The following is an 11,167-nucleotide window of genomic DNA, read 5'->3' on the forward strand; positions in this document are numbered from 1 at the left end:
CCTCCTCTTTCTGCCCCCACCCCCTCACCTCCTTTGCCCCTTCCTCTGGGCTCCTGAATCTTTCTGCAGCCTTTCTACTGTTACTCCTTCACTACTTCTTACTGCTGTCTTTCAGCCACACCCCTGATCTTCTGGTAGGAAAGATCTACATCTAGCCTTCTCGGACAAAGGCGAAAAATCTCGGAAGGCCATGTGTGCAAGTTAAAGATCCCTTGGTGGTCAAAATTCAAAATTTCCTACCAACTGAAAATATTAGGTGAGTCCCGCGCGCTCATATGACCTTATGCAGTTGCGAGCGCCGTAAAACACTTTACAAAAACAAAAAAATACCCTACCACGCACATATATGAGCTGAATTATAAAAGAAGAGTGAAGAACAGGAGGTGTACTCAAAAGTGACAGTCATTAAAAACAAACACAAAAACAAAGATAAGGTAACATACAGTTCAAGCACACGACATATCATACAATCTTCTATCATTATACCATACACATACATTGTTGAATATTTATTTTAAAAAACAATTTAAAAAAACAGTGAAGAACATGTTGCTTGCAACATTCATTGAACAAAAAAAATAAAAAATCCTACCCTTTCTGAATAAACGTATATATATATATATATATATGAAACTATGAAACAAGGTTTATTTTAAATACTTTTTAGTGAGAGTCAAGGTGCAACACAATTAATAATTAGGTCACGTAAGTACTGAAGATTAGAGGTTTTTCAAGAAGGTGAGTAACAAATGCAAAAAATGGCAGGGGGGGGGAGGGAAATAATGAAGCTAGATTATGTTTGATAGGGAAGAAGGGGCAGACCACACCAGGGCACCCGCCAACCACTGACTAGAACAACTAAATAATGAACTACAAGTCCAAGGGTTACCGCGAACAGAGCATCCAGATGAGAAATTGCTCAGGGGAAACAACCCTGAAAATCCCACACCCTCTTCGCCTATGCGAGTTATCTACCATGAACGTGCCACTCTTTAAAATAAATTCTTTGTGTTTGAACTCTTTCCTATCGTGATTTTCACATTGTTCTTTAATAATTATTTTCGAAAGGGCCTAGGTCTTGAGGAGTGACATTTTCTATCCACAAAATATAAAGTTTTATTTTAAAGGCATTAAAAAGTAGAATGCATTTATGCCATTGTTTTGGGTATTTGTTTAAGAATCTGTGATTAATTTGTGAGATGAGAAAGTACATATTTTCATTAAAGTCACTAGAATAGTTCATCTGCACTGCTGTCACTAACAAAACCATCACACCAATCTAACTCTTTTAATCATAGCCATCTTCGGAGTTTGAAATTTTAAAACAAATGTTCAGGCTTCATAATATTCTCCCATGAAACGAAATGGGGAACCCTTCTTTCCCACATAATAACTCATCTTTCCTCACTCATTGAGGAATAAAAACAACAAAATTACTCTGTAACAATTACAAAAGTCTAAATTGTCTCAAACATGCTGCAAACCTATTTTTTTCCCCATCCAAATTTGGTGGGAAAATAGACAACCAATCGTAGTTGCCCAAAATTAGTAAAATTAAAATATATGTCGCCTTTAAAAACTGTAAATAAAATTATACCCAAACTCCAATCTTTAGTTGCTATGTTATTCATTCTGATTTGATTATATTAAGTGTTTTGTCTTGTCCTATAACAATGAAATTAGACATGGTTCACTATAAGAGACTAAATCAGAAATTTACAAAGACACACACAAAAACCATAACTATATATAGACAGATGTCAATACCAAAACAAAGAACTCCTCTTTGACTAAAAGAGATGATTGACTGAAGGAGAATACAAAGAAATACAGGCAGGCATAGATAACACAAAACAGGGTAAAAGATCAAGGGGAAGACCTCGTGGAACCTGGAGAAGAGTCACGGAAATGGATGTACAGAAAAGTGGGAAGACGTGGAGTGACATCAAGCGACTAGCCAAGGATAGGGAAAGGTGGAGAGTGTTTGTTCGTGGCCTATATCCTGACCCAGGGGGAGAAAGGCAATGATGATGACAAATAACGCGAACATGGAAAACTTAAAATCACAGATAGCTCATCATACAATTTGCCATTCCCCAGAATGACATCTCTTTCATTTTTTGTTATCGCTAAACCTGAATCATGGATGTTTCAAACATATCTGTCAATAACCCCAACGTGTTTTGAGTTATCCATGGCCGACTGTAAATAAAAGAGTCTTGAAAAATAAGGTGGCTCCATTCAAAAGACAAAAATGAGGGAAAAACATCTAGACATATGGAATAATAACGAACGTATTCAGTGATACTGTGATTTAATCTACACCAATATTATATGTGCTACTGCACACATACAAGAGGACAAGACCCTTGTTCCAGCATCAAATCAAAGGTGACCATGAGGAGCAAGTCTTTCAAACAACGGTCATGATTTAGTTTTTCAAAAACACGTCTCATTTTTCATTTTGTTAAACAAAAAAACTTGAGCTTCACTCCATACACACATCAGGGAAAAATGTTTTTTCAAAAATATCTTACCTTCCAATATTCTGTCTGGACATTGTGAAACTTCTGGTAGGCAGACAGAGCTGTGGACAGTAACAACAGAATATCTCAGAAATTTTCAGGTCAGCTCACGGCTTCCAATCAAAGGCACAAACACTAATGTTACACAACTGTGGGAGTAGAACTATTCCATCAGGAAACCTTTGACAAATCTTGAGCAATTTTCTCTAAACCAAAAACAGGGCTAAACCGAAGAAAATCCGCCCGCCGGCCGCGCCGATTTCTGTTTAGCTGCTTATCTCCAGCAAACCGCTCCCAGCTGCTTGGGCGCATTCATTTACGACGACTTAAGACTTCAAATTATTTTTCGGCAATTGTTGAAAACAGGTCTGTTTTACCAGAATTTCATTCATTTGATGAGAAACTATCGAAATACGTTCACTTGGTTTGATTTAACGACCAATTCAGTGATGTATGTCAATTTTAGATTTTATACCAAAATAAGGTCCTGCAAAGAGGATCCCCCCCCCCCCACCCACCCCCGTAGATAAAGAGTCAAAGCAGACTCCACTGTATTTCAAAATAATGTGAAACAACATCCAAAGAGATCAAATTCCTTAACACAAATTGTTACTGCAAAAAGAAGTATAAAATGTATATTATTATATAAGCTGTTGATAATTCCACAATTAACAACTCAAAGAAGTTTAATATGTATATTATTATATAAGCTGTTGATAATTCCACAATTAACAACTCAAAGACAGAGTCCAGGGACAGTCTACAGAAGGTACTTCTGCACACACATCATCAAATAATCACGAATCAGCTATTTTCCTATCAATACAGCAAAGTATCCCTCATCCTTATGTCCATCAAACGCCACTGTCAAAAATGTTGTCATTCCTACAGGTATGTCTTCATAGTACAGAAGGGGATGAATTAAGAATTTTGCCGAGCAACCTGGACAGACCTTCAACTTTCAATAGCTACAGTGTAGTTAAGGTTTCAGAAACACCCTGCAGATGAGACCTCAAAAGATTTCATTATACTCATTCAAAATAACCACATGCCAAAACCCACCTACCCTGAAGTTTATACGACTGTCCCTTTATTTATCTGCCATCTAACGCCCAGTATGATAGTCTAGTTTTAGTTAAAGTTTTACTGCACTTGCAACATAATAAGGTCATATAAAAGTGCCGAAAATTAGAGGTGTTACAAGAGAGTAACGAACACAAAAAAAGAGTAGGAGAGAGAAGGACGATAATTTTTAATAGGAAAGAAGGAAAAAAACCACACCAGAGCACCCGCCAACTACCCACAGGTAGCCATACCGCTAGGTCACTAGGCTGAGAAGACCCTAAGAGTCACAGCCAGATTAACTACAAAAACAGGGCAATATCATGCGCACGGACAGTCCTTACCTTTCGGGAAGTCTTCAAGAAGTAAATGCAAATGCCCAAGATGGCAATATATGTTGGGGTCAACAGTCACTTTCTTCTGCAGCTCTGCCTTCTTTTGTGCATCTACTGCCCCCTGTGCGCCTGCACCGGCGGCCTTCATTTTGTCTTTAATGACGGTGTCATAATAGGAAATGCCCTGCGGGAGACAGAAGATCAAGTTAAATACAAAACATCAAAAAAATTACAAAGCTGCAATTATAGATCAAAGCATTTTTATATATATTTTTTTTTTTAATTTTTTTTTTTCCCTTTGTCCTCTTTTACTTTTATTCCTTCCTCACAACCCATGGTGACACAACAACTAAAAACCGAAACAAACTAACAATTCATTCAGTTAATTAATGCAGCCTTTTCCATTTCAGGAAGTTACAGTCCTAACAATTTTTATGGTACCCCAACCACGATAAAACCTATGAGAATTCTGTTGCTTTTTCTTCAAAATCTTCATAGACAAAACAATTTTGTCAAAGCAATAAGAACGGGAGACACATCCTGTTCATCCATTATGTGATCAAGGATTGTAATATAATGTTTCAGTTTTATTTTTCATTCACATCTTTCATCGGAGGGCCCGTGTGCAAGTTGCTAAACATCCCTTGGTGGTCTAAAATCCATAAGAGTAGGCTTCGGCCGCCACCCGAGCAAAATTCAAAATGTTCGCACTAACTGAAAATGTTTAATGTGTTCTGAGCGCTCATATGACCTTACGAAGTGCGAGAGCAGTAAAACACTTACAAAAAAACAAAAAAACAAAGAAAACAAAGAAAAACACTTTTTTGGGGGGTGAACTCAAACCCTGCTACAATAAACAATCTTTTGCTCAATTCTAAAGAGCCAGGCAAAAATCTTGAAAAGAGAATTCTAATTGCTTGCGGTGTATTTTTTACCACAGAATATTTAACTCCAAACATCAACAGTAGTAATTCCATGCATGAAAAAAGCCTGCTTTTCAAAGCTACAAATGAACGGTAATCGTATGATAATTAAATTAACTGATAGTGAAATTAGACCACATAAATGATAAATAACATACTGTACCTTTTAGGCTTCATTTTCTTACCTTTTGAATAAGCAATTTCTTAGGGCATTTATCACTATTTTCAAACTTGATGTAGCCATAGAGACAGCTGAAAAAAGAAAAATGAAGTAAGTTTTATATCTAACAACTGAAATTTGATCATCTTCCCAAAATTAAAAAAACCCCACAACTTTTATAGCATAATAATATAAGCTACAAACAAATAAAAATTATTATATTGTCTGTAGGCTGAAAATACAGACTATTTAAAACTCGAAATTTTGAATTTTAAAAATTTTTATTGTAGTTCTTAATCTGACATCAGTTGTGCAGGCTTACTAAGAAAATATTTTGTCTGAATTCAAATTCAAAATTTTGAAGAAAAAAAAAGCAAGAAATAAAACAGGTAAAAGTGAGAAGCAATTGTTAAAAGAATGAAAGTAGTTTTCTCTTTCCTGAGAAATTTTGCTTTCTGAATGGAAATGGGGGAGATACAAAATAAACAACAACCAATGTCGCTTTCTAAACTTAGTTCACAAAGTCATCAGTACTGAGGGGCAATCATTCGTGGCCGCACAGTGGATAAAAAGAACGGGGGTAAATTGTAATGGAACGTTTGTTCACGGCACAGAATTCTACAATTTTTCTGTTATCACAGGGTAGAATTCTGTGGTTTAGGGTGAACGCAAAATTTGGTGAACGCGCACCGGGTGAGAATAGCCACAAGACTCGCCTGCACTATTCTCACTCCGGGTGAGAATAGAGGTGGCCGTGAACAAACGTTCCATTACAACTGTAGCCTACTAAAAGCGTACAATTTTGTCTGTGGGCAGTGGAGAGAGAGAGAGAAAGAGAGAGAGGAGTAGCGCGAGAATTTCCGGGCAAAACAAAATGGCGACCAGCGTAGTTCGGCTCGATTCGAAAAGTTAAATAGCCGTAGCATCTTTGTAGACAACCAAATTAATTTACTTTTGTGTTTTAACATCATTTTTTAACTTTGTTTCGGTCAATTTGATCGTCCACACCGATAGACAGTATTCAGAAAGAGACAGAGAGAGAGAGAAGAGGGGAGGAGTTGATCTTGCGAGAACTTCCGGGCGGGTGAGAATAGCCACTTTCCACACCGATAGACAGTATTCCAAAATGAGGAAAAGCAGGTCTTGTTTTGCACCGGGTGAGAATAGCCTACGCTGGCAAGTCTCACCCGGGGTGAGAGGTAAATCGTTTTTCTATTCTCACCCCGGATGAGAATAGCCTATAGCCACTGCCAATCGACAATGTCGACAAAAGCCTGCAATGAGCATGCTAGCAGAGCTTGCCTTTGTTACACATGCATTCGGAGATTTACTGATTAGATCTAGATATACTGCAGTGTAGGCCTAGAATCTACTGTCAGCCTGAGTCAGTACTAGATTCTAGACTCTAGACCCTACACTGACTGACTGTGGTGGGTCTGAAACAGAATTATAATAATATTAGACAGAGTGAATTTGCACCGGCACCGGGCACCAGTCAGACCTGTTGAATTCTGCAAGCTGCCTCCTTTCTTCACTGGTAAGCGCTTCAGCAAGCTTCCCCGACGACATTATCCTCGAAGCATAAACAACATGCAAGAGAATCAATCCTAGAGCATCGCTTTATATGATGCTATCCTATTTTCACTTTGATGCGCTTGTGGAGACTGCGAACCTGCAAGCGGCCATTGAGAATGAGAAAACCGGAAGTTATTACAAAATGTGGAGTATCATAGGAATTAGACGGAAAAATAAAAGCTAAAGAAAAAAAACAAAAACAAAGAAAAAACAAAACAAAAACAGCATGTGTCTAGAAGGCAGTCAACTAAAACCTATTTTTTAAAAGGTTTAAGGAATGCATTTTAGAATTTAGATTGTTTAAATGTCCAATCATATTTGAGGGTGGCTCAGTATTTGTAACCTCAAAATAAGCCTCAAGAGGTATTAGTATTATTTATACTAATAGGTAGATCTATGCACACGTTAAAGCAAGGTAGGCCTAGGTCATAATCATGATGAATGAAAGTGCAAGCGTAGGCTGTTATAATATGCGACGAGGAAACCCTTCGTTAAGAATATATAATGATGTTCGTCCTTCGCTGGCGAAGATGACCGTGACTTCACATCATTGGAGGGGTGGGGTGTGTGCGGAGATGGCTGATCAGGCCGATCTTCGTTCGGAAATGTCTGTTGCAGTGGGGGCAGGGGGTGTTTGGGGCTGAACTAGGCAGGAAGGTAGGGCTCTCTCGGTCTTTTTTTCAGCTGCCGTCTCTATTCTTTCTTTCTGATGGGTCTTTCTTCGAACTTGGCGACTCCCGATCTTACTAAGGAGAGCCAAACTATGGATCACGAGCAGCTTCTTCCCAGGTGGTATGGGGAATGTCACAACTCTTCAGGGATGCTTTCAGGGCATCTTTGAAGCGTTTTTTCTGTCCGCCGGGAGAACGTTTGCCTAGGGTCAGGTCACCACAGAGTAACTTCTTTGGGAGGTGAGAGTCGTCCATACGATGAACGTGGCCGGTCCATCGGAGCTGAGAGTGCAATAGGATAGCGTATACATGTATGCTCTCCATCTTGGCCCGCTGTAGTACCTCAGGGTCAGGGACTCTGTCTTGCCACTTAGTGATGCGAAGCAGGGTCCTGAGGCTTCTCATGTGGAAGGCATTGAGCTGCTTGGCATGCAGACTGTAGACTGTCCACGTTTCGCAGGCGTAGAGCAGGGATGGAAGAACTACTGCTTTATACACTTTGAGCTTGGTGTTAAGGCTCAGACCTCTTCGCTCCCAGACCTTGTCTTTCAGTCTGCCAAAGGCTGAACTAGCTCTTGCAGTTCTGTAAGCCACTTCCTCATCGATATTGACGAGCAAGAGAGGGTGCTACCAAAGTAGACAAACCTATCTGCCACAGCCAGTCTATGGCCGTAGATGGTGAATTGGGGCTCTATGTAGGGAGCCGATGGGGCTGGCTGGTACAGTGCTTCTGTCTTCTTTGTGGAGATAATAAGGCCGAAATTGTCGCAGGTTTTGAAAAAACGATCCAGACTGCCCTGCATGTCTGACTGAGTACTGGCATTCAGCGTGCTGTTGTCCGCAAAGAGGAAATCGTGGGCTATGCCTGCATGGACTTTGGTCTTCGTTGCATGCAGCTTCCAAAGGTTGAAGAGTTTTCCAACAGCGTGGTAACGAAAACTGACACCGATGTCTCCATCATGGTAGCCGTCGGTCAGCACAGCTGAGAACATCATGCTGAACAGAGTGGGGGCCAGCACGCAGCCCTGCTTCACTCCATTAGTGACGGGGAAGGGCTGGGAGTGCACGCCATCGTCCTGCACTCTCACTGTCATGCTATCATGGAACTGTTGGACCATCACGATGAACTTTGCGGGGTGCCCGAAGTTTGCCATGATCTTCCACAGCCCTTCGCGGCAGACAGTGTCAAATGCTTTCGTCAGGTCTTCAAAGGTGGAGTAGAGTCCAAGATTCTGCTCTTGGCATTACTCTTGTAGTTGACGAGCAGTGAAGATTATGTCCACAGTACTGCGTCCCACGCGGAATCCACACTGACTCTCGGGGAGCAGGTGGAGTTCCATGTGCAACGAGACGATTGAGCAGGATGCGAGCCAGCATCTTCCCAGCTATGGAGAGCAGGGCGATGCCTCGGTGGTTGTCTCAGGTGTTCCTGTTTCCTTTGCGCTTGTAAAGGTGGCCAATCGAAGCGTCTTTGAGTTCCTGTTGCAGCTTTTCTTGTGACCACATGGAGGTAAAAAGGCTTGCCAGTCTCTCTATTAGTGTCGGGCCTCCAGAAGCATAGATTTCAGCTGGAATGGAGTCGGCACTTGGTGCCTTGCCACTGGACAGGCGTTTGATGGCGAGCATTACTTCTTTTTCTGTTGGTGGGTCTGCCAGAGTGTTGTCTATTGGCAATTGTGGTAGTCTTTCAATGGCTTCATTGTTGATGGATCATGATCTGTTGAGGGCACTGTTGAAGTGTTGTTCCCAGCGCTCGGGGATTTTCTCCTTGTCTGTTATCAGCGTGCCACCGTCTGCGCTGAGGAGAGGGACTGGCCTGACGAGGTGGGTCCGTAGACGGCCTTGAGAGCGCTGAAGAAGTTTTTCATGCCCTTCCTGTCTGAGTTGGCCTAGATGGCATCGGCCTTCTCACTGAGCCATTTGTCTTGCAGTCGTCGTAGTTCGAACTGGACTCTCCTCCTGGCCGTATTAAAATTCTCTTTCTTTGAGGTGGAGGAGGGGTCATTGAGGAGTGCTCTGTGGAGTCGGTGTTTCTCCTCTAATATTGTCTGGATGTGACAACTGTTGTCGTCGAACCAGTCTTTGTGCTTGCGGGAAGTGGGGCCAATGATGTCTAAGGCAACATCATAGACGGCTGGCGTCTCGAAGGCGTGCCCACTGTCTCCACATCGGTATGCTGGTCTATGTCGATTGGTTGTAGTTTTCTCTCTAGCTCTTCTACCAGCGCATGTTTGACAAGACCACTCTTGAGCTTGGAGACGTTCAATCGCTTGGCCACTTTGATTACTTGGGGACTCCTGGGTGGTGTGATTCTGAGGCTCATCTTAGAGATGAGGAGACGATGGTCCGTCCCAAATTCTGCACCACACATGGTCTTTGTGACTCCCACACCCTGTCTGTCTCTTTGCCTGATGATGAAGTAGTCGAGTAGATGCCAGTGCTTGGAGCGTGGGAGCACCCATGACGTCTTGTAACGATTGGGCAGGCAGAAGACCGTGTTGGTGATGAGGAGTTTTGTGGACAGCGCAGGTTTCCAACAGAAGTCTGTTTCTGTTGCAGTTGCCAACACCGTGTTTCCCGAACACTCCTTCCCACGACTTGTGGTCTCTGCCGACTAGAGAATTGAGGTCATCAAGGATGATGAGTTTGTCTGCCCTGGGTACGGCTGTGGTGGTCTTTTTAGGTCCCCGTTGAATGTTTCTTTTATGTCTTCGGGGTTGGTCATAGTGGGTGCGTAAGCGCTTATCAGTGTGGCGAAAATCTCTTCTTGGGGGAGCGGGAGGCGGGCAGTCATCAGGCGATCGTTGATTCCCTTAGGGGGAGCTGCCAGCTTGTTGACTAGGTTGGACTTTATAGCAAAACCAACTCCTGCCTCACGACGCTCATCCAGAAGAACGTGTAGCCGGCAGACTTCTCTGTGAGTTGTCCTTCCTCAGCGAGGCGAGTCTCACTGAGGGCGGTATCTGTATTTTATATCGGCCCAGTTCGCTGGCAATGAAGGCCGTCCGTCTTTCGGGAAGGTTACTCCCTGAACGGTCAAGGAGGGTGCGCCCATTTCATGCGCCACGGTCATCTTAGATTTTAAAAAAGTTCTCCTTACTGCTTGTGTGGGACCCCTGCCAGCCGCGGCATGCTGGCCAGGGAAGGGTGAGACAGGCAATTTTTAGGACACCTTTTCTAGTCCCGTCCCCAGGCTGTGGGGGGGGGGGGGGGGGGGGGGGAGCAGTGCTATCCTGAAGAGGGCTGCTTCGTCGCCCAGGTGTCTGCCGAGTTCCAGCGCTGTCTCATTCACTGAAAAGCGACCACAAGGCCTGGACCGCCTTCGTGTAGAGTTGTGACTATGACTGCCAGTGTGTCCACACCTGTTGCTTGGCCACTCGTCCATCGCTGCAGGAAGTAATGAGGATGATGATGGGGGTGGGGATGAAGAAGTCATGACTTGCGCTTAAATTTGATTTAAGTGAGGGAGAGTTGCGCAAAGTCGCCAGCCTCACCCTAAGCTCTTGTCCCTGTCCATCTAGATCCGGTGGCACGTCGAAATCGAGATTGCCGGAGATGGGCCGGGATGCATGAGCGGATGGCCAGCAGTGTCTTCTTGTCTCACTGTGCCCTTGTCGCGCTCCGCGATTCTCTGCTGGGACCGCCTTTCTACCCGTTGAACCACTGAGTGGTTTCGTCCGCGCAGTCCGCCGGAGCCAGTCTTTGCATGCACAGGGAGACAGACCCTAATTATCTCACTAGTGGGTTCGACACCCGACCAGCTACCCTCTACCTGGTTCAGCCCGCCTGCCAAAGCGGTTACCAGGGTGTGGCCGCTGCGCATGCTGCAGCTTCGTGGAGCCACAGGTGAGAGGTGAGCACCAGGTGGGAACCAATGTAAAGAGGGCTGTCCTGAAAAGGACATGGCAGACCTTCC

The 11,167-nt window shown here is 43.2% G+C and overlaps 1 protein-coding gene across 1 annotated transcript; it reads right to left on the reverse strand.

Annotated features, from left to right (window-relative positions):
* Window positions 1-2,537: 2,537 nt before the first annotated feature.
* Window positions 2,538-6,715, reverse strand: LOC101849515 (lysine-specific demethylase 6A-like; the record flags this gene model as incomplete). The annotated part of the gene is made up of 4 exons (XM_005112730.3): window positions 6,507-6,715; window positions 5,031-5,097; window positions 3,932-4,106; window positions 2,538-2,587 (listed from the first exon to the last, which is right to left on the reverse strand). Coding segments are annotated over exons 1-4 (360 nt in total), but the record flags the coding sequence as incomplete, so codon positions are not given.
* Between the last annotated feature and the right edge of the window lie 4,452 nt (window positions 6,716-11,167).

This window comes from Aplysia californica, unplaced genomic scaffold (genome assembly GCF_000002075.1).
Source record: "Aplysia californica isolate F4 #8 unplaced genomic scaffold, AplCal3.0 scaffold01381, whole genome shotgun sequence".
NCBI lineage: Eukaryota > Metazoa > Mollusca > Gastropoda > Aplysiida > Aplysiidae > Aplysia > Aplysia californica.